The sequence below is a fragment of the Squalius cephalus genome (genome assembly GCF_949319135.1).
Source record: "Squalius cephalus genome assembly, chromosome: 8".
Classification (NCBI taxonomy): Eukaryota; Metazoa; Chordata; class Actinopteri; order Cypriniformes; family Leuciscidae; genus Squalius; species Squalius cephalus.
In genome coordinates this window covers 33,048,027-33,070,886 of record NC_137129.1, presented here as the reverse complement: position 1 = coordinate 33,070,886, position 22,860 = coordinate 33,048,027, and the positions used below count along the sequence as shown (strand labels likewise).

General features: G+C 38.3%; 3 protein-coding genes across 4 annotated transcripts in view; all 3 read left to right on the top strand.

Annotated features, from left to right (window-relative positions):
• Positions 1-22,860, top strand: part of LOC307163494 (formyl peptide receptor 2-like) — a 322,109-nt gene that overhangs the window by 287,165 nt on the left and 12,084 nt on the right. The window lies entirely within an intron of this gene.
• On the top strand, positions 355-5,216 carry LOC307163320 (formyl peptide receptor 2-like; the record flags this gene model as incomplete). The annotated part of the gene is made up of 3 exons (XM_079879356.1): positions 355-407; positions 4,065-4,617; positions 4,722-5,216. The coding sequence occupies exons 2-3, from the start codon at positions 4,066-4,068 to the stop codon at positions 5,214-5,216; spliced, it is 1,047 nt and encodes a 348-aa protein (XP_079735482.1). The 5' UTR covers positions 355-407; position 4,065.
• On the top strand, positions 13,711-19,975 carry LOC307162529 (fMet-Leu-Phe receptor-like). Its single transcript, XM_079877905.1, has 3 exons — positions 13,711-13,918; positions 18,449-18,974; positions 19,068-19,975. The coding sequence occupies exons 2-3, from the start codon at positions 18,450-18,452 to the stop codon at positions 19,545-19,547; spliced, it is 1,005 nt and encodes a 334-aa protein (XP_079734031.1). The 5' UTR covers positions 13,711-13,918; position 18,449; the 3' UTR covers positions 19,548-19,975.

The window sequence follows — 22,860 nt, the reverse complement described above, 5'->3', positions numbered from 1 at the left end:
TTTTTTCTATATAGTGTTGATATGGCAACTAGTAAATAAACAAAGTTTCGTCATCCAAGCATGTGCGGAAGTATTTAAAACAAGCGGGTTACAACTAACCCCGCGTTAGGTTGTGCCCCGCGCTCCCCTACATTTAATACAAATAATACTTTTTTGTATTTTAAAGCCTTTGGAAAAAAATCTAATGTAATTTGTATTTAAATACATTTAAGATGAGTATTTTTGTATTTTCAAAATACGCGAAATACTTTTTGCCAGTCAACCTGTTAATCAGGTTAAGCCAGAGTGGTAGGTTAAGCTACTGATTTTGTGCATCAACTAGTTCAGACACTTCCCCCAACCCCAACATTCATGCACGTGAGCTGCAGTACAACTCAGCATTGGATCAGCGATTTTTCTGGAGTAAGGTGAGGATGTCATGATCAATTCTACTTGTTGATTAAAGTTAAAATAGTGCATTATTCAGATTTGCCTTCAGTTAACATGAAAGAATAAAAGAGCACAGACAAGTGGGGAAAATGTGTTAGCCAATCAGTCTTGATCGGTTGTTGATTTTTATCAACTAGCTTGTCAAATGTGTTTAAACCATTACTTCATGTTAGGGCTGGGTGATATGACACTACATATCATAGTGATGATATAAAGTGTGAATCGATGGAACTTTTTCTAAATCGTTTACATAGATAGGCCTATTTGTGGGGTAATTTTAAGCTGCAAATTTATCCGTGCAGCTTTTATTCGAACGCTAGAGTGGCAAAAAGAAGCGCCGATGAATGAGCCTACACCACAAAAAATCTTCAGCTTTATTTTTATTCATTAAAAAAAATGTATATAGTGAATAGTAAATAGTATAGGTAAATATAGTAAAAAAATAAAAATAAAAAAAAAGTAAAAAAAAAAGTAAATATAGGTAAATAGTGTCAAATGATTTTAAATGATTTCTAATTAAAAATTTTAGATAAACTTTCTAATTTTGAAAACTGATATTGAGAATTGTGAAACCATGATATATTTTGTTACTGTGAAGTAAAATTAAGATTTTGGTCATATCGCCCATCAATATTCTTTGCTAAATAGCAGAAAAGGTTCCCACAGTTTTACATACAGTATGGATTTTTTAATAGTGTTCGCCACAAGTAATATACTACATTGTAACCTGGTTAGAAATAAGTATATAAATGGCTGCTATTTTGCATAAGTTTATTTGTAATTGCCAGCAAGAAAAAAAAAAAAGAAAGAATGACAGAGAGGGCAAAGAAATTAAAAGTCAGTAGGCCTATGTAGCTTCTTCATTCACCTATACCTGCACTGGATGGCCAATTTCACATGTATTTTCAAAATACAAAACACTGTATTTGTATTTAAATGTGCTCTAAGCGATGTCACACGTTTTTTAGGCCAAAACGTTTTTTGTCACATCCAGCAAACATCTCCTCACTATCCGCTAGCTGCCTGTCCCCTGAAAACACTGTAAAAAAGCGCAGTCTCTGTAGACCGCCCAGACTTCACAAATGGCAACAAAAACAACCTGGCCCAGCCTGGACCACGAAACATAACAAACAGTGTTCCAGCCAATAACCAACAAGAATGATTTGGGGGGGGGGGGGGGGGGGGGGGGGGGGGGGGGGGGGGGGGAGAGAAGCATGAAGAGGGAAGTTAGCTAGAGGAGAGATGTCCTAGACAACGACCTAATGTTAAAAATGTATATTCTTGAGAATTTTAATATGGCCGACAAACGACCAAAAAGATTACGTTCCGATGAACAAACAACATAGAATAGCGAAAAGGAGAAGGAAGTCCTGAATTTACATCAGAAAGCGTTCAAAAGGTGGCGAGAACTCCGCCGGCAGAAGGGCTTCCAATCCGAAATTCAGGTGGCTCTGTTTTTGCTGGACATGACTGTTTCAGGAAGCAAGGAAGTGAGGGGGAGGGGACGGGATGAGGAGGAGGGAGGGTCGAGCTAGCCTCTGTTTTGTATGACAATACTTTGAACGTCAACAAGAAGTGACGTCACCCAACATCGCTTAGAGCACATTTAAATACATTTTTCCACACAGTATTTTGTATTTTTATTTTAAATACATTTCCATGTATTTATGCTCATCTCTGATTGAGGGTATACACAATAATGATGTATTAAAATGGGAAACGTTTTTCTTTGCTTTGTCAAAACAATCCCCATTCACACGGATCCACGAAAGCTACTAAAAACGCTGTATTATGCTGCCAGGCCAGTAGTTGGCGATGTGACTTTGTAAAGAAAAACTACGCACCTATGAACTGAACACGTAATACGCATGCGTTTACACAGAGATGATACCGGTATTGTTTCCTAAAACTTGCAATTTGAATCCTATTGTCAAAGGTTTGTGTTTTCGGGCCCCAAAAATGTCATTGTCGTGTAAATGAACAGCCAAAACGCATAATAAGTTTTCCGTTTTTAGTTGAAAACGGTGTCATGTATAAACTGCCCCTGAATTGTAGTCGACAGCATCATCACCTGACCTGGGATTTGAGGCTATCCTGTGTAGTGTTGTCAACAGTACCGACTTCGGAGTTGTGTCTTTGAATACTTAAATATGCAATGTCAAGTCAGGTAAAGTCACCTTTATTTATATAGCGCTTTATACAATATTTCAATGTTCATACAATGTTTCAAAGCTATACAGTGATAACAGGAAAATTATGTATGCATTTCGGCTGTTGTTCAGCTGAAGTCAGTTCAGTGTTGATTCAGTTCTGTTGTAAAGATCATCAATTATTAAATTTGTTCATTTCATCTCTAAGCAGTTCTACAAAAAATGATGTCATCGTTCAGTTCTCATTTAACAGTCAGATCAATAATGTTTTTGTTTTTTTTAAATATTAAGTGACATAAATAATATATGAATGTGCCAAAGCCACACTTCACTTACAACAATTTTGTTTACGTAAAAAAAACAAAGGTTTATGTAAGTCTCCTCCCCCTTTCCATTTCTCTGTCTTCAGGGAAAATACATGAACGTCCTGTTCTATGAGGCTAAGGAGCAAAAGGAAGAGAGCAACTACAAGTAACATCAATGAACTAGCCACCGATTCATTTTTTAAGCATAGCAAAATGACATTTTAATAGTCATACACAGCTCCTATTGACTCATTTACGAAGGATTTCGCAGTTTTTTTCCCTCAAGATTGATGGATTGGTCTGATTTGTGAAAACACTGATGTGTACAGGTAAGAACATCCACATCAATTCATCACAAGATTATATATATTTCTGTCCTCATTTTGTACCAATTTTATTTTATTTTATTAATATTATTATTATGGTGACACTTTACAATAAGGTTTCATTAGTTAACATTAGTTTACTACATTAGTTAACATGAACTAATTATGAATTGCACTTCTTCAGCATTTGTTAATCTTTGTTAATGTTAATTTCAACATTTACTTATGCAAGTTTCCCAGTTAACACAGCTAACACAGCTAACATATTTGAAGCAGGGCAACAGTTCTGCTAAAAACAACAACAACAACAACAACAATACAGGGATAAAGTAACTATGATTTATGAAATCCTAAATGTTTGTATCTGTAATTTCACAGAGTAATTTGAAATCTATAACTGACCTTGTTATTTTTGGTGCACCAATATAAAATTTGTGTGGCAGTACTGATATCCGATTATTTAGAATGACATCTGCCAATACAGATAACGATACAGATAACGATAGCCAACGATAGTTCCGATAGTTTTGTGTCAATCGTCCCTGATCGTCAGCTGTTTTTAAACAAACGGCCGATACAATTATTGGCATCGGTGCATCCCTTGTTATTGCTATCCCTTGTACTTTGTGATCTAATGTGCTTTTAACAGCACTCATAACACCAAAAGTGATTTTCTACTGCCTGATGGTTGCATCTTACAAAATTATGAACATTTTATCCATTTGAGCATTTTAGAATTTTCTGAGCGAACCTATGCCAAATTAGTCTTCCAAGTTGTCTTAGAAATTAATGTCATGACAGATCTATTGTTTAAACTTAAGGAACATTTACTGATTTGTCTGTCTTGGTTGTAGAATGACTTCCAATACAACACTTCTCCATTATGCCCACTCTGACGTCTCAAACCACCATGAGAACACTACAGTGGACATCGAGGTCATCATGAATGAAGTCAGCATTGTCTTCCTCGCCATCATCATTCTGTTTGGCACCACTGGGAACTCTGTGGTCATCTGGGTTGCCAGCTTCCGCATGAAGCCCAACGTCACGAACGTATGGTTGGTCAACCTTGCAGTTGCTGACCTGATCTTCTGCCTGACACGAGTCCTATCACTAATCTCAAGCCTTTTCTTTGACTACTGGCCTTTTGGGGTCTTTCTCTGCAAGTTCAATGGTTTCTTCAAGTACGCCAACATGTTCTGCAGTGTTTTCCTTCTGGCTGTCATCAGTGTGGATCGAGCGCTTTGCATTTGCCGCCCAGTGTTCACCAGGAAACGACGGACGTTATGTGCAGCTCGTGTGGTCAGTGTGGGAGTTTGGATTGTGGCGGTGATCTTTAGTTCACCGTATTTTGTGTACCGGCAGGTCTACCCTGGCAAGAACAACCTGAGCCACTGCTCACTGAAGGTCAGCATGGCTGCACACATATATAAATAATCATGCATATGCATTTTTATATAATGATTTTATTTAGTAAATATATTAATGCCATCATTTTATTTCATTTGCAGCACAAAGGAGCAGAAGAAGCAGGTGACAATTCAGCAAAGTATGTCTACTACTGCATTCGTTTCATCTGTGGATTCCTGTTGCCCTTCCTGGTCATCCTTATCTGTTACATACTATCTGCTGTTGGGATACGCAGAACACGGCTCTCTGGCAAATCGAGGCCTCTGCGGATTCTTGCTGTATTGGTCTGTGCCTTTTTCCTATGTTGGGCCCCCTACCACTTTCTAGGACTGGTCAAATTGGTAAATGAATCCAACAAGGTGGTAAAAGTAGGATGGAGTATGGCTTCAAACTTAGCCTATTTCAACAGCTGCATTAACCCATTGCTGTACTTCTGCATGGGACTGGATCTTAGTCGACATTGCAACCAAAGTCTGTCTGGGATTTGTCACAGAGCTTTTATGGAGGAAGGCCAAACTTTGTTGCAACGGGGCACTGGGGACGAAAGATGTAATTTCATTCCAAAGACTGCCGGCAGTATGGGTACTATTATATAAATACTATTTTAACAATCTAAGCACATGGCCTAAAGAGCACGGTACAAGTGCACTTAGGGCATGTCTGAATCCACTTTTGCAACAGGGAAAAATGGTTGGCACACCTGGCGCAAGGTCTAAAAGGGTTGTCCCTATTCTCCTAATGAGTTTTGGGCGTAACATGTGTAGCGTCTGGACCAATCAGACACACACAAATTATTCATTATATCTAATGAATAATCCAGCAAACTCACTCTCCCAACAAAGGTCTATGAAACTTCCCCCAAAAACTAACATCACAAATGAATCTAACACACTGGCAAAACTGTTACAGGACACATTAAGACTGATAAGAAGTTTTACGACCCCAAAAGGAATTTCCAGAGAGTTGTGATTCTCACTTAATTCTTACTGAGAAGGAGAAATAAACCCTGTTAATCCTATATATTCTATGTATAACCACTTGAGAAATGTATAAACATGTATCACATTTTCCCATCTCCTTTTATGTGGTTTGGCCTTTGTTTTCTTGTAAACTCTATTGGGTTAATGTTTCAGACTTTGCATACTATGGTTAAAGGAACACGCAGACTTTTTGGGACTTTAGCTTATTCACCTTATCCCCCAGAGTTAGATAAGTCCATACATACCCTTTTCATCTCCGTGCGTGCCGTAACTCTGTCTGACGCACCCACCGCTAGCCTAGCTTAGCACAAAGACTGGAGGTAAACGGCTCCAGCTAGCATACTGCTCCCAATAAGTGACAACATAATGGCAACATTTTCCTATTTACACGTTGTGATTTGTATAGTCACAGCGTGTACGAATAACATGGTCACATGAGACACAGACATCTTCAAACCGTACACATACTGGAAACTATATTCTCAGAAGACGAAGCACTGCTACTTCTGCGGAGTGTTTTACTTCAATTCTGAGCTAACTCTGCTCCTCACCACGGGGCTTCTCAGGCGCTGCGAGCAAATCACTCCGCCCAAGTAGCAGTGCTTCGCCTTCGAATATGTGACCATGTTATTTGTACACGCTGTGACTATACAAATCACAACATGTAAATAGGAAAATGTTGGCGTTATTTTGTCACTTATTGGGAGCAGTCGGGTCAATTTTTTATTTTATTTTTTATTTTTTACAGATGGCTTTGGTCGGACTCAGGCTCATTTAGCTTTTCTCCTTTCATCGTGCCCATAATATGCGTGCAGAGCGCAGGCTACTGTATGAAATATTGTTATATTGATATATATAATATAAATATGCAACGCAATATGCGATCACGCGAGTAACGCGATGCGCGTGCAATGCATTATGGTGACAGTTGACCATGCAGAGTATCAGGGAGAAGTTGGAGCGTGGGGAGTTACTAAAAGTTCCCAATACTTCAGGAAAAACTGCATTTTGAAAGAGTTTTGATTTGATTACCGAGCCTGAAGCCTTCAACCGTGGATGCTATTCTTTTTCTTCACAACACTCGCGAATAAACAGTGAATGAACCTACTCAGTTCAACGGATTTTTTCTTTATTATATTTTTATTATTATTTAACGTTAGCCAGTTGGCGAAGAGTTCTTTGAAACGTTGTTCTTCAGTAAAGTTACATGACATCAAAAAAAGGTAGGCCGTAAATCTTTATTTACTGCTGGATCACATTTGGCTATATAATATTCTCTACTGCATGCTTATGCTTCTCTGTAATGGACAGTCTGTATGAATATTTGTGGGCATAATTGTCGGTGATGGTAGTTATGTTTGAGGCCTATAATAAAATTTTACCTAGGAGCGTGTGTGTATGTGTGTGCGTCTAGCAGAGACAGCGCGCATCAGAGAGCACGCGTCAGAGAGAGCTCAAAGTGATATTGATGTTGGTCTCGGGTCGGGGTCGGGTTCGGGCTGAAAAATTGCAGACGTTTTCAGGCTGGGGCCGGATTAGGGCTTGAACACCATGGGCCAGGTCTCGGTTAGGGCTGGATGTTTTGCCCCGTGCAGGGCTCTAGGCAGTATAGGCAGCTCTAGGCCGTTTACCTCCAGTCTTTGTGCTAAGCTAGGCTAGCGGTGGGTGGGTCAGACAGAGTTACAGCATGCACGGAAATGAAAATGGTATGTATGGACTTATCTAACTCTGGGGGATACGGTGAATAATCTAAAGTCCCAAAAAGTCGGCGTGTTCCTTTAACCAAAATCATATGTGTGGCATGTTTGGTCTCTATAAACTCCCATCTTCGTCCCCCATTTGTTAATTTACGTTACGTTTTGCTAACTTTGTGACACAATAGTATTATAAGACTCTTGAAGATTCTCTTCTTAAACACACAATGAAATTAGATATGCAAATACCCTGCTAGAACTCCAAAGGGAAAACTTCTTATTGGCTCACACACCCCCAGAGGGTGTGACATCTTCACGCTTTAAAAATCACTGATCACAAGATCAGCTCTCTTACTCTCTTAGTCCTCTTACTCTCTTAGTCCTTTTCTGGAATCCTGATGTGAAGAATTTCAAACAATGCTATAACTTCTTGCTTTCCTGTATTCTGCTTCAGCTCTCTTTCCCTTGGTAAACTGTATGCATGTATGTATGTGTATGTTAGAATAGTTTAAGTGTTTAATCTAGTTAATAAAGTCTTGTTCATGTCACACGTAAAGTTGTCTGTCTCAAGCTCATATCTGGAGTCTCTTATCATAGATCTTGACTACTTGCTCTTAGTAGTACTGTAAAGTAAGAAAGACATTTCCCATGCCCCAGAAATGTACATTTCTTAGAATTAATAAACAATTAACATTGAGTGTTCACAGGACAAACAGGTTAATTGATTGTAATGTTAATTTACAACATTAAGTTAATTATATTAACTGATCCAAATATTCATAATCAATTATAACCAGTTATTATTGATTATTAATATTTCATAGAGCTAATTTGCTAAGAGTGCATGCTATCACTATTGAATACAATATTTTATGCAATGACACTTTTAACTATATACATCATTATCAAGTTGTTATTAACCTTCAAATTGAAAGAGCTCTTCTCATAACCCGTTATTGAACAAACTGCATTTTTCTTTGTTTTCATATCTTGAAGTGTTTTTGTTTTGCAATGTACACAAGCACTTTTTAACTGATTTGTGTACAGATCCTTTGAAAGAGGAGACAAATCCTTTTTTAAAATCTTTGAAATGTTTCACCGTTTTTACTTTGTTATTAAAAACTTCAGATGACATTGATTAATAATATAATCATAACTAAAACAATTATATTTTTCAGTTCTACTTTCAACAGAAAGAAAAAGAAATGACAAAGTTATAATTATATATTACAATCAATCATGTTTTTTAATCTTATAGTTTTTCATTTACATCATCAATGCACAGGGCCGGAGTGGGGCCACTTTTCAGCCCGGGAGTTTCAGGCCCAAGACCGGCCCACTTTTTCCATGGTGGAATTCCAAATTAGCACTTTTTTAAAATTGGATAAATGAAGCAACAGTTCAGCTCGTACTATTGTGTAGTTAGTATTAATACAATGGGTTAACAAATAATGTAAAGGTTAAATAATAATTCACTTAGACTTTATAAGAAGCATAAGAAGCAATTGCAACTTTTTCACACAATTCTGACATTATATTTCGCAATTCTGACTTTATATTTCGCAATTCTGACTTTATATTTCGCAATTCTGACTTTATAACACGCAATTGCTACTTTATATCACAGAATTCTGACTTTATATCTTGCAGTTCTGACTTTATAAGCAATTGCGACTTTATTTCACACAATTCTGACTTTATAATTTGCAATTCTGACTTTATAACACGTTTTATGATTTTATATCACACAATTCTGACTCTATATCTGGCAGTTCTGACTTTATAAGCAATTGCGACTTTATATCACACAATTCTGACTTTATATTTCGCAATTGTGACTTTATAACACGTTTTATGACTTTATATCACACAATTCTGACTCTATATCTTGCAGTTCTGACTTTATAAGCAATTGCGACTTTATTTCAGGCAGTTCTGATTTTATATCTTGCAATTCTGACTTTATAAGAAGCAATTGCGACTTTATATCACGCAATTCTGACTCTATATCTCACAATTCTTTATAACACGCAATTGCAACTTTATTTCAGGCAATTCTGACTTTATATCTCACAATTCTGACTTTTTAACACGCAATTGCGACTTTATTTCAGGCAATTCTGACTTTATATCTCGCAATTCTGAGAAAAAAAGTCAGAATTGCGAGATGTAAATTCGAGATAAAAAGTCGCAATTATCTTTTAAAATGTTTTATTCTGTGGCGGAAACAAAGCTTCCATAGCCTACCTCCTGGCCTCTTCCTCCCATCCATCCTCCCTGACGCGTACCGTTACGGCCGGTCCAGCTATCAGTAGGCGCCGGCGGAGCCGCGGTAGCCTCCCTGAGAAAACGTTTTGAAAAGACGGGCTATGGACCCAACCATTTCTATAGGAGGGGAGGGGAGAACTCCCTCACATGGTACAACCCATGCTGAGTTGCGCGCTGTGGTGGCAGAATGCGGAACGTGTATATCCTAATGTAACTAATGTGACATTGAAATGTAAAAAAAAAAAAAAAAAAATCCTCGACCGGCCCAAAAGTGAAGCGGCCCACCGGGAATACTCCCGATTCTCCCGATTACCCACTCCGGGCCTGTCAATGCATTACACATAGAAATATACAAGCAAAAACAATGCTTATCCCCATGCAAAACACTCTTTGCATTCAGACAACTGGCCTACTCACACTCAACCCTGCAATACCATGCTGTTGAACCAGCTTCACCAGCATCCGGAGAAGAGCTGTTGAGAACAGTTCTTGAGAACAGCATGACTATGCTGGTCCACCCGTCAACCCAGAACTATACCAGCTCTAAACCAGCACTAACCTGCATAAACACGCCTGGACTAGCTTGGAATTAATGGTCTATGCTGGATTTTTCAGCAGGTTTTATAAAGAAACTGAAATACAACAGTCAGAATTCCCTTGACAAAAAAGTCAAAGCCTTATGACAAATACAAAGAGGAAGAAAGAACTTCTGTTCTTCTCTCTATTTTATGTTCCTTGCGTAATATTTCCCTTTGTCCGTCTAGTTTGTATTCTTTAATTACAATTTCAGAACTGCAGATTTTTAATACCATTATTGATACATATCCTCAAAAATTAGAAAAAAATAAATAATGTATAAACTTTGAAGCTGAGCTGTGATGTTGATGAAAAAGTTTGAATAGTAGCTATAAAAATTACGTTTTCAATTTTTCTGTATGCAGAAATATGTCACATAGAATAAGAGAACCTAGCGCATGACGATGAGGCTCTAATATTTTGTAAAGTATCAGTTTGTGCCAGTTTATTCACGTCTAGCTTTAATGCACATTTGTGGCCTTCAGAGAAAGTCTGAAGAGGAAGTAAATTTTTTTCAACAGTGGTTTGTGAGGCCATTTTTGTCTTTGCACTTGCAATTGCAAACAAACAAACAAACAAACAAACAAACAAACAAACAAACAAAAAAACACCCCACAAACAAATATAAAAGTGATATTGAACAAAAATTGAAAAAAGAATTAAAAAAAAGATTCCATCAGTAGAATGGGTATGGTTGCCGATTTAGCCTACATTAACCTGTATCTCAGTATAAAGGCTAGTTCATAGTTATTGACAAACCTATTTTTATCTAGCCTGGGTTTCCCCATGCTGCCTTGAGCGCAGCGTGATTTTATTAACTCTGCTAGGCAGCCTGGACTCCATGGACCAGATTTGCGCCTCAGCGAGGGGACAGAACGGGAACGGGGAGGGAGCAGCAAGACGATGACGACGTCTATGCGACACACCGAAGCAGTTTGTTTATATCTATGGATTCAACATGGCATCAGACGCGAATAAGTTACCTTTCGATGCAGCCTTAGATAGTGCTCTAAGTAGTTTAGAACGCAAGTTTATTTCGTCTTCTTCCTCGTCGAATTTCTGTCGCTCTACATACGTCATCTGGTATAATTGAAACGATTGGCTATGAGCTACGTACAGGCGCATTTGATAGACATTCCAGAGCCCGTCTACGGAGAGCCTGCCCACTCCCTATTAAGCCCTATTGTACCGAATTTTGGTTGTAGTACCACCAGAGTTCCACTGGGGGCGATCGCCATGAGTGCAGAATGAATGGGAGTCTATGGGGCTAGACAGCTAAATTTGTCTCTTTCACCCGATTGCCGTTGAGAAATCTCAGATTTGATTGTAGATTTTGCAAGTTCAACATGGGTTTTAGGTCGAAAGTTGAATGAACGAGTACTTATGTCGTTTTGATTTCTTACAGGTTGAGTTGTTGTTGCCCATAACACGCTAGCATTCTGCTAATGACGTCAGCATTCTGACATTTTGAAAGACTTTTTAAAGCAAATAAGTGACTCTAAAAAATCTAACACCCAGCAATGTGTAATTTCTTTGCATCTCCTTTCGAATACAACATTCAAATTACTAGACAAAAAATTATATCCTGAGAAAAGTGGATTTTGAGGGCTATACCGATTGACCTCCATTCATTCTGCACTCGTCCTGTGAGCGCCCTCATATGGAATCAGAGTGGAACTGCAACCAGTTCAGAAGCCGGAAGTGTAGTGAGAGTGAAACTTCTCGCCATATTAGACATTCTCTGGACGTTCGTAGCGCCCAATAAACGGCTCTGGGCATTCGTAAACCACGCCTCAAATACGAGAAAATGAACATGTGGTTTCCAGACCACGTCTCAATGAGAAAGAGCTCTGACGTTAGCCAGGCTAATTTTTATCATAAATTTAAAGATGCTGTATGTAGTTTTCAGCGACCTCTAGCGGTGATGTTTCAGATTGCAAGAAAGCATTACAATAGTCCAGCCTGGAAAGAACAAGAGTTTGGACAAGGAGTTGCTCCGATAAGAAGTCTAGATCTTGGTAATATTGTATGAGGTAAATCTGCATGGGGCAGTTCTAGCAATGTCCCAGCAAACATTTGGACATTTAATGACCGTTGAAAAGACGTCACATCCCGTCATTGTTGAAAAATAGTTCCAAAATGAAAATTTAACGGATATCTTTGATGTTATCTGTTCTGTGTTACATGCATACCGATTTATGCCATCCTACCGTGACTATTTTTGGCCAGGGACACAACGTTGCTGTCGGACCAATGATTGCTGGGGTGGTATGTGAATTTTAACTGATCTTCAATCACAACTCCAAGGAGAAGTTGTGATGAAGTGTTGGGTTGGCCAAAACCACAAGCAGTTCGGTCTTGGAAAGGTTGAGTTGCAGTAGGTGATGGTCTTTCATCCAGCAAGAAATGTCAGGCAGGCAGGCTTAGTAGAGAGGTAGAGTTGTGTGTCAGCATAGCAGTGATAGGAAAAGCCATGTTTTTGAGTGACAGATCCTAGTGATGTCATGTAGATGGAGAAGAGAAGTGGTCCCAGCACTGAGCCCTGAGGCACCCCAATAGCTGTTGCAACTTAGACACCTCAACCCTCCATGACACACCAAAGGACCTTCCTGAGAGGTAATACTTGAACCACTGGAGTGCGGTTCCTGAGATGTCCTTTGTCATGAAGGTTGACAGGTAGATCTGGTGATTTACTGGTGTATCTGGTGTTGTCAAAAGCAGGAGACAGATTATTGTATAGATTACTGATTATTTGGAAGCTGCTCATGCCAGTCTCAGAGCTTCAAAAACCGAGAGCAGGGCAGTTTTAGTTGAGTGGCCACTTTTGAAGCCAGACTGTTTGCTGCCCAGGAGGTTGTTCTGTGTGAGAAATGCAAAGGTTGAACATGACTCGCTCAAGTGTTTTTGCAATAAATGAAAGAAGTGATACCGGTCTGGGTTTAGAGTGGGTTTCGTTAGCAGTGGGGTTGTCCAGGCCTGCTTAAATGCTGTGGGAAGAGTGAGTGCAGGTACAACTAAAGAAGAAATGGCTTGAAGGAGATAAGTTAATAGGCTCAAACAGACAGGTATGTGATTGAAAGGAGTTTGGAGACTTCTGCCTCTGAGAGCGAAAAGAGGGAGGGAAGAGTGTGTTTGAGGTTAAGATGTGTTTGTTGGTTTATGGTGTGGAGAACTGGACGCTGATGGTTGTTGTTTTATTAGGTACTGCCTTGTGTCTTAGATTTATTATATTTTGATTGTTTTATAGGCCTATTTCATGATTTACTTGTTAACTTTTAAATTTGCATTGGCTTGCTATTTTTCTTTAGTTCTGTTAAACCTATTAATAATTTACATAGAATTATGATATTAAACATATAGTAAAATTCCTGAGCTTCCCTTGAATAGCCTTTAGCACAACAATTTAGCTATTTAAATGGCTTTTTGGAGTACTGAGATCTAGTGCAGAATAGAATTTGATCTGTCTGATAAAAATTGCACATCTCCTCCCTTTTCCTGCTTGCCTGTCTTTTGTTGCCAAATAGCATGCTTTAGAATGACTGTGCAAAAGATGCAGTAAAAAAGCCTGTTCAGAATTAAATGAAAGCAACTGTAAGAGATGTCAATGAAGTTGCTTGTATATTTATCTGCACACTGGTGGCACAATTACTATTTAATTCTTAAACATAGTCCATGCTGAACATATTCACAAAAGATTATAAGCTGTTTATCCCAAGACTGACAGTTTGGGCTGGTTAGTACAAAAAAAAAAGAAAAAGAAAAAGAAGAAAATAAAAACAGGTAAGAACATTTAGTTCTTTTCATTTAGATTTAGTTCACCTTTTGAAAGAATTTTCTGAAAACAATATATGATAAAGGATGAGCTTAAATCAAATTTATTGCAAGAATCTGATGTATTAAATATATATTATATATATATATTAAAAAAGCTTTAAAAAATTTTTTTAAACAAATAATATATAATAATATAAATAAAGTACATTTATCAAAGTGTGAATATGGTGTGAATCAAATCCTAAATGAAACAGCAGAGCAGTCAAATAAGTTCTACTGGTTATGATTTAGCAGGGTAATTCAAAATCTATAGCTGAAATCAATGTTCTTATTATGACTTCTAAAGGAGAACTCCGGTCATTTTAACATTGAGCTCATTTTTTTGTAAATTTGGAGTGCTGTCAGTACAGAGAACAACGACAAAAATCGGTGTTGCCTACACCGAGTTATCCTCTTTTTAAAATTTGCACCCCGTTGACTTCAATGGGGCAGGTATTCTAATATAAGATACATTTAATAATGAAACATTTCATATGGCACACTATATGGCAGAGGTGGGACAAAGTCATTGTTATGCAAGTCACAAGTAAGTCTCAAGTCTTTGCCCTCGAGTCCCGAGTCAAGTCGAGTCAAAGTTGAGGCAAGTCCCGTGTCGAGTCAAAAGTCAAAGCCAACAAGTCTCAAGTCGAGTCCAAAGTCCTACCATTTTAGTTTCGAGTCATTTCAAGTCCTCTTACCCAGGGGCGTAGCAGCCATTCTAAAAGTGGGGGGGACAAAAGCTGTATGTGACTGAATGTGTTTCCCACATTACTTTTGTGGGTGGAGCTTGGTACCTCTAGGGGGGTCCGGGGGCATGCCCCCCGTAAGAAAATTTGTACATTTTAAAGATAAATTCATTAATCTGGTGCACTTTGAGTCACCCGAATCCACTGTTAAAAATAAACAATCCACCCGCCAACTGCCCAAAATATGATATTCTTTGATTTAGATATCTGCATCTGATCATCACATTACAAAAATATTCAAATTCTCAGTGTTAAGCATGATAATATGGTAACATATCACACTGAAGTAGGCTGATTTAAAATGAACATTTATTTAAAATAAAAGTTCTTCTTTTGGCAAAATTACATTTCCTTAATAGCATAAACAGAGGCTTTACTCCCTTCAAACTTAAATTGTCAATGTTTCATTACATCACTGTTTGAAAACACTCGTTTTTTGTACCTTTATAAAGGGCATTTTCCCCCTAGTTTTATACAACAGACATGTTATTAAAATATATAAATAAAACCTAAATCAATGTATTTACAAAGTTTTAATATTATTTTGGTCACCCGACGTCGCAACCGAAATTTAACCAAATATCAACGTCTTATGACGTTGCGTACCTGATGGGAATAATCTGTTATGTCTCATTTAGCAGATGCTTTTATCCAAAGCGACAAGTAGGAGAGCATTTAACACACACTCGGCTCAATCCGGCGCGACGTGACGAGGTCCATACGGGTTCTGTTGTCTTACACGTCTTACTCATAGACTTACTGTGTTACAGTTGGTTAAATCAACAAGGAAACTTTACGTGTGATTCATGTCATCACGACATACATACTTACAGTGCGTGTTTGAAAAAAGGATGTTATGTCATCTGCTTTTTTTCTGGGGTTCATTTTACCCCAGACGGCCAAACAGCAAAGTGACTAAACAACGAACGAAAATTCGCAAGAGCAACAAGAGATTTGAAGCTCATGGCAAACACGCCCCAAGAGATGATTCGCGCTGTGATTGGCTGAATGTTAGTTCACTCAAGTCTAAGTAACAAATCAGAGAACACGGGCGGAAATATTGGCGCTGGGTCAAAAAAAAAATGCGGGGGACAGAATCACCTGTTTCTAAAAGTGAGGGAGACGTGTCCCCCCCGTCCCCCCCGTCCCCCCCGGTTGCTACGCCCCTGCTCTTACCACAGAAATAAAATGTATACAAATCATGTATGTCTGTAAGATTTGTATTTATTTAAACCTCTTTTTAGACAATGACATTAATCAAATACAGTAAAAAACTGAAAATTTAATTTTCACAAAAAATGCTTGTATTTCAACAGCATATTGCACTAGAACAATGCACAGCATGCAGCTTCAGTCCTGTATTGTATTGACCTCATATTGCAAAACAGTTTAACTTTCAAATAGACATGGGTCGTTTTAGCCTAAACCTTTTTAAACATGTCATCAATAAAATCCTCACTCATCAAAATTATCACTTCTGAAAAACTGGACCAATCTGATAATATAATTGGAATGCCTCCATGACTGGTGTGTATGAGAGAGAGCGAGAGAGAGAGAGAGAAAGAGAGAGAGAAAGAAGACAGTTTAAAAGAGACAGGCGTCTATTGGGGACTCGGCTATTATTTGAAGTTTTACGGTACATCCGATAAGGTGCTTAGCATTTGTTCAAAACTTACCTTTCTTTGTGCAACTTCATGCAACTTCAAATTGAAACTCGTTTTTTGTCGACTACCTCGTAATTTTTATAGCCAAACGAAACTACCTTCGGTATCATTTTGCCAACTGGCGCGTTGTTGCTTGTTGCGCTTCATTGGTTGTCTTGCAATGTGCCTGCTTACGCCGTTTCACACATACTCCGTGTGCAGTGCGTATGTGGTGCAAGACCAGTACGCGCAATAGTGCTTTCACATATGCTGCGTTTGCAGTGCGTGATCCGCGGCTGTACCACAAATACATAGGCCTACTCACTATTTGTATTTCAAATCCAGAAGTTATTAGCAACTTTTATTCAAAAAAAGTTTTTTTGTCAGCATTGCGATTCTCTTTGTACACACGTATACACTCTTTAATAGACGTATTCACGTTTAAATACAATTTAAACAACGTATTATTTAATGCATTAATCTTATATAATTATATATTAAGTTGCTCAATCAAGTGGTAAAATATTTAACCATGTAGGCCTAAATATTAAAATCGCATAGCCTACATTTTAAATTAAAACTTAAAATTGACAAAAACAGCAGACTCATACTCTTTCTTTTGCATAATTTAAATCTTTATACAATAAATCTTGCATGTCACAAAGAACTTGTTTTTCCACCTCCACGAATGAGACGAGTGTTCATTATGTTGCCTTGTTGAAATATGTATTTTCCCTTGATTTACCCCGGTCTTAACGTCTCAGCATTGCGATTCTCTTTGTACACAATATACACTCTTTAATAGACGTATGCACGTTTAAACACAATTTAAACAACGTAGGCCTATTATTCAATGCATTACTTCTACTTATATTAAGTTCCTAAAGCAAGTGGTCAAATATTTAACCATGTAGGCTACTTATATAAAAAACAGCCGACTCTCATGCCTTTTCTTTTATATTTAAATTAATACAATAAATCTCGCATGTCACAAGGAACATGTTTTTCCACCTCCACGAATGAGACGAGTGTCGTTCATTATGTCGCCTTGTTGACCCTGGTCTTAAAGTGAAAATAGTATTTAATTAAATACATTTATGGTGAGATTACTACATTTTATTTAATTAATCGCATTTATGGTGAAATTACTACATTTTTAGGTCAATCTGTGTTCATTTTGACCACGAAACATGCGCTGTCACTTTAATTCAGCGCGTGCAGCACAGCAGAAATAGACTCGGTGCGGAAACGATCGCGGCACTGCTGTATACGCACCGCTCCTGGAACGGATCGACGGACTGCAACCGCGTCCAGTGTGAAAGCTCTAACCTGTTAACATGGGTACGGAAAAAAATACGCACCGCAAACGGAGTAGCCTATGTGTGAAACGGCGTTAGATGATGTCGAATCAAAACAACGTGAGACTACAGTGATTGGATGTCGTGCAGGCAGCGCGCGCGCTCTCTGCATGCATACAGGTGGTGCACATTTTTTTCACAGATGCAGATAAACTGAGAGCGGCGCGGCCGTGTGGACATTTTTTTCCCCAGTTTTCATGGGAAGTAGCAAGTCTTCTCGAGTCAAAAGGCGCAAGTCCAAGTGAAGTCACGAGTCATTGATGTTAAAGTCCAAGTCGAGTTGCAAGTCTTTGTACATTTTGTCGAGTCGAGTCTGAAGTCATCAAATTCATGACTCGAGTCTGACTCGAGTCCAAGTCACATGACTCGAGTCCACACCTCTGCTATATGGAAAACCTGCTTTTAGCCTCTTAACATCCTTGATGTGTCATTACAAGTGCCCAGGTCATGTGAGTGATTCCTTCGGGGTGAACGCAGGTTAATCTGACTGCAGTAGATGTGAAAGATATGAATAAAAGTGATGTTTATTAAGCCAGCGCACATACCTGTATTTTCTTCCTGTTTTCGGTCGAAGTCCACAGTAATCGATTGTCGAGTTCACGCGCATAGGTTTAGTACCTATGATCACGCGCGTGAACTCGACAATCGACTACTGTGGCCTTGAGTTGAGTGCATAAGCAGATGTAGGTTGACCGTAAGCCTTCAGAAGAAAAAAAGCATCTTTTAAAGATTTATCTGTCTTGCTTGTAGAATGACCTCAAATACAACTCTGTCCTTACATTTCAAATCTGAAAATCCAACCCACAATGAGAAAACAACAGTGGACATTGTCTTCCTCTTCATCATCTTTCTCCTTGGCACCACCGGGAACTCTGTGGTCATCTGGGTGGCCGGCTTTCGCATGAAGCCCAACGTCACTAACGTTTGGTTGGTCAATCTGGCAGTAGCTGACCTGATCTTCTGTCTGACACGAGTCACTTCGCTCCTCAAAAAAATTTTCTTTGACCACTGGCCTTTTGGGGTCTTTCTCTGCAAGTTCAAGGGTTTCTTCAAGTACGCCAACATGTTCTGCAGTGTTTTCCTTCTGGCTGTCATCAGTGTGGATCGAGCGCTCTGCATCTGGTGCCCAGTTGTTACTAGAAAACGACGTACGTTATGTGCAGCTCGTGTGGTCAGTGTGGGAGTCTGGATTGTGGCGGTGATCTTTAGTTCACCTTATTTGGTGTACCAGCAGGTCAACCCAAGTAAGAACAACTTCAGCAAGTGCTCACTGGAGGTCAGAATGGCTTTATAAATTACTCCATGTACCACCTTGCATAAAAAAAATCTGATTCTGAGTTTGAATATATAATTATAAATTAATTTGCAGGAGAACGGAGCAGAAGAAGCAAGTGGAAGGTATGTCTACTACTGCATTCGTTTCATCTGTGGATTCCTGTTGCCCTTCCTGGTCATCCTTACCAGTTACATACTATCTGCTGTTGGGATACGCAGAACACGGCTCTCTGGCAAATCGAGGCCTCTTCGGATTCTTGCTGTATTGGTCTGTGCCTTTTTCCTATGTTGGGCCCCCTACCACTTTCTAGGACTGGTCAAATTGGTTGATAAAAACAACAAGGCGGTAAATGTAGGATGGAGTATGGCTTCAAACTTAGCCTATTTCAACAGCTGCATTAACCCATTGCTGTACTTCTGCATGGGACTGGAGTTTAGTCAACGATGCAACCAAAGTTTGTATGGGATTTGTCACAGAGCTTTTATGGAGGAAGGCCAAACTTTGTCACAGCAAAGCACTAGGGGGCAAAGCTGTAATTCCATTCCAAAGACTGAGTGTGTCACTAAAGTTTAAGAGTTTTTACTCTTTTTCTTGTTCAATTGTCAGGTTTATCAGCTAACTATTTTTTTTATGCATTTTTTTATTATTAGTAACACATTGAAAAAGGAACATACCTCAGTGTCTGGTCTTCTGGTTAGCTTTCATATAGCAGCCTATATAAAATATACCTTAAAATATTCAAACTAAGATCATTCGTAATATGGGTAATATTTATACAAATGTTTATGAAATAATTCTGCATTTTTATGATATATTATGCTTGTCTACATGTGTATGATTGTTAACAGGATGACACTGATAAGCCCACCTGAGGCAGGAAGAGTAATTGGAAATTATATGTGGCCTAATATAAAGGAATGAACATTTTTCATTGATTCTTTAATATTAACCATTGCAATAAATGCACAGTGTATGAAGCTGTGATGAAAGCTTTTGATTCAATTTCTTTTCATCAGAAAAAACAAACAAATTTTTCCTGGTTCAAATGTCATCTAAACCTTTAGGTCCTTGTAGCCTAACTGAGCACACTGAAATAAAACATCTGCAGTGACACTGCATTAAAGGTTGTGCAATATTGCAAAATGATGACACCCATTTTTGTTTTGCTTGTGCACTTCTTAGTAGCCTACTCTAATTGATGCTTCCTCATTAGAGAGAAAACAGACTCGAACACTGGGGACTTGAGACTCGATTCGGGCTCGAACTCAGGTAATGGTGGACTCGGACTCCACAGTTGGTGACTCGACTACAACACTGATACATTGAGGGCAGGGATGGGCAGTATTTCAGATTATTACTATTTTGTATTTTAAAGCCTTTGGAAAAAAATTGAATGTAATTTTATTTAAATACATTTAAGATGAGTATTTTTGTATTTTCAAAATACGCAAAATACTTTTTGCCAGTCAACCTAGTGATTTGCTACTGATTTTGTGCATCAACTAGTTCAGACACGCCCCCTTCCCCCAACCCAAACAAATGCATGTGAGCTGCAGTACAACTCAGCATTGGATCAGCGATTTTTCTTGAGTAAGGTGAGGATGTCATGATCAATTCTACTTGTTGATTAAAGTTAAAATAGTGCATTATTCAGATTTGCTTTCAGTTAACATGAAAGAATAAAAGAGCACAGACAAGTGGGGAAAATGTGTTAGCCAATCAGTCTTGATCGGTTGGTGATTTTTATCAACTAGCTTGTCAAATGTGTTGAAAGCATTACTGCATGTTAGGGCTGGGTGATATGACATATCATAGTGATGATATAAAGTGTGAATCGATGGTACTTTTTCTAAATCGTTTACATAGATAGGCCTATTTGTGGGGTAATTTTAAGCTGCAAATTTATCCGTGCAGCTTTTATTGGAACTTTAGAGTGGCAAAAGAAGCACCGATGAATGATAGCCTACGCCACAAAAAATCTTCAGCTTATAGTTTTATTCATAAAAAAAATTGTATATAGTGAATAGTAAATAGTATAGGTAAATATAGTAAAAAAAAAAAAAAAAAAAAAAAGTGAATATAGGTAAATAGTGTCAAATGAATTTAAATGATTTCTAATTAAAAATTTTAGATAAACTTTCTAATTTTGAAAACTGATATTGAGAATTGTGAATCCATGATATATTTTGTCACTGTGAAGTAAAATTAAGATTTTGGTCATATCACCCATCCATATTCTTTGCTAAATAGCAGAAAAGGTTCCCACAGTTTTACATACAGTATGGATTTTTTAATAGTGTTCACCACAAGTAATATACATTGTAACCTGGTTAGAAATAAGTATATAAATGGCTGCTATTTTGCATAAGTTTATTTGTAATTGCCAGCAAGAAAGAAAGAAAAAAAAAAAGAAAGAATGACAGAGAGGGCAAAGAAATTAAAAGTCAGTAGGCCTATGTAGCTTCTTCATTCACCTATACCTGCACTGGATGGCCAATTTCACATGTATTTTGTGTATTTTCAAAATACAAAACACTGTATTTGTATTTAAAGGTGCTCTAAGCGATGTCACACGTTTTTTAGGCCAAAATATTTTTTGTCACATCCAGCAAACATCTCCTCACTATCCGCTAGCTGCCTGTCCCCTGAAAACACTGTAAAAAAAGCGCAGTCTCTGTAGACAGCCCAGGTTCCACAAATGGCAACAAAAACAACCTGGCCCAGCCTGGACCATGAAACATAACAAACAGTGTTCCAGCCAATAACCAACTAGAATGATTTGGGGGTGGGGGTTGGGGGGTTAGTGCGTGAGCACATGAAGGGGGTGGGGGGTGAGTAAAGGAGAGAGAAGCATGAAGAGTGAAGTTAGCTAGAGGAGAGATGTCCTAGACAACGACCTAACATTAAAAATGTATATTCTTGAGAATTTTGATATGGCCGACACACGACCAAAGAGACGACGTTCCGATGAACAAACAACAAAGAATAGCGAAAAGGAGAAGGAAGTCCCGAATTTACATCAGAAAAGCGTTCAAAAGGTGGCCAGAACTCCGCCGGCAGAAGGGCTTCCAATCCGAAATTCAGGTGGCTCTGTTTTTGCTGGACATGACTGTTTCAGGAGGCAAGGAAGTGAGGGGGAGGGGTGGGATGAGGAGGAGGGAGGGTCGAGCTGGCCTCTGTTTTGTATGACAATATTTTGAACGTCAACAAGAAGTGACGTCACCCAACATCGCTTAGAGCACATTTAAATAAATTTTTCCACACAGTATTTTGTATTTTTATTTGAACCCTTTCACGCATAGTGGTCACTACAGTGGATTTTGGTTTTTATGGCAAAGTTGCACATCAGCCTCTTCATTGGACCCTGGTGCATCATCCTATAAATTGCAACCAAGTGGCAAGCCTTTGTGTTTCGATTTTTTCCCCCTCCAAACCAAGATGGCCAAGGGTTAGTCAGACATGCCAAGTTGCTCCGAAATATCCACCCATTCCTTCTATCCTAGGAGACTCTTGTAGGTAAAAAACATATTGCAGCATCAAGCAATATCTAATGAGTCATATCACAGTAAAATTTTCCAAGTTTTGATTTTAGATTGAGAGAAAACTCTGATTAATCACATGTCCACTGTAGTGGACGTCATGCATCAATTGCTATATTTCAGCTACAATTCATAATTATAATGTGAATATTGTTTTTGAAATTTAAAACTTAAAAACTTAATATGCATGGACTTTTTCTACTGTAAATAAATGTATTTGTATTATTAGAATGTAATTTTCATTGACATCGAAAAAAGTCATGTGATTACATAATGTATGACACTTGTAATGCATTACTTTACTTGTTAGATCAAAAAGTAATCTGATTTCATAATGCACATTATTG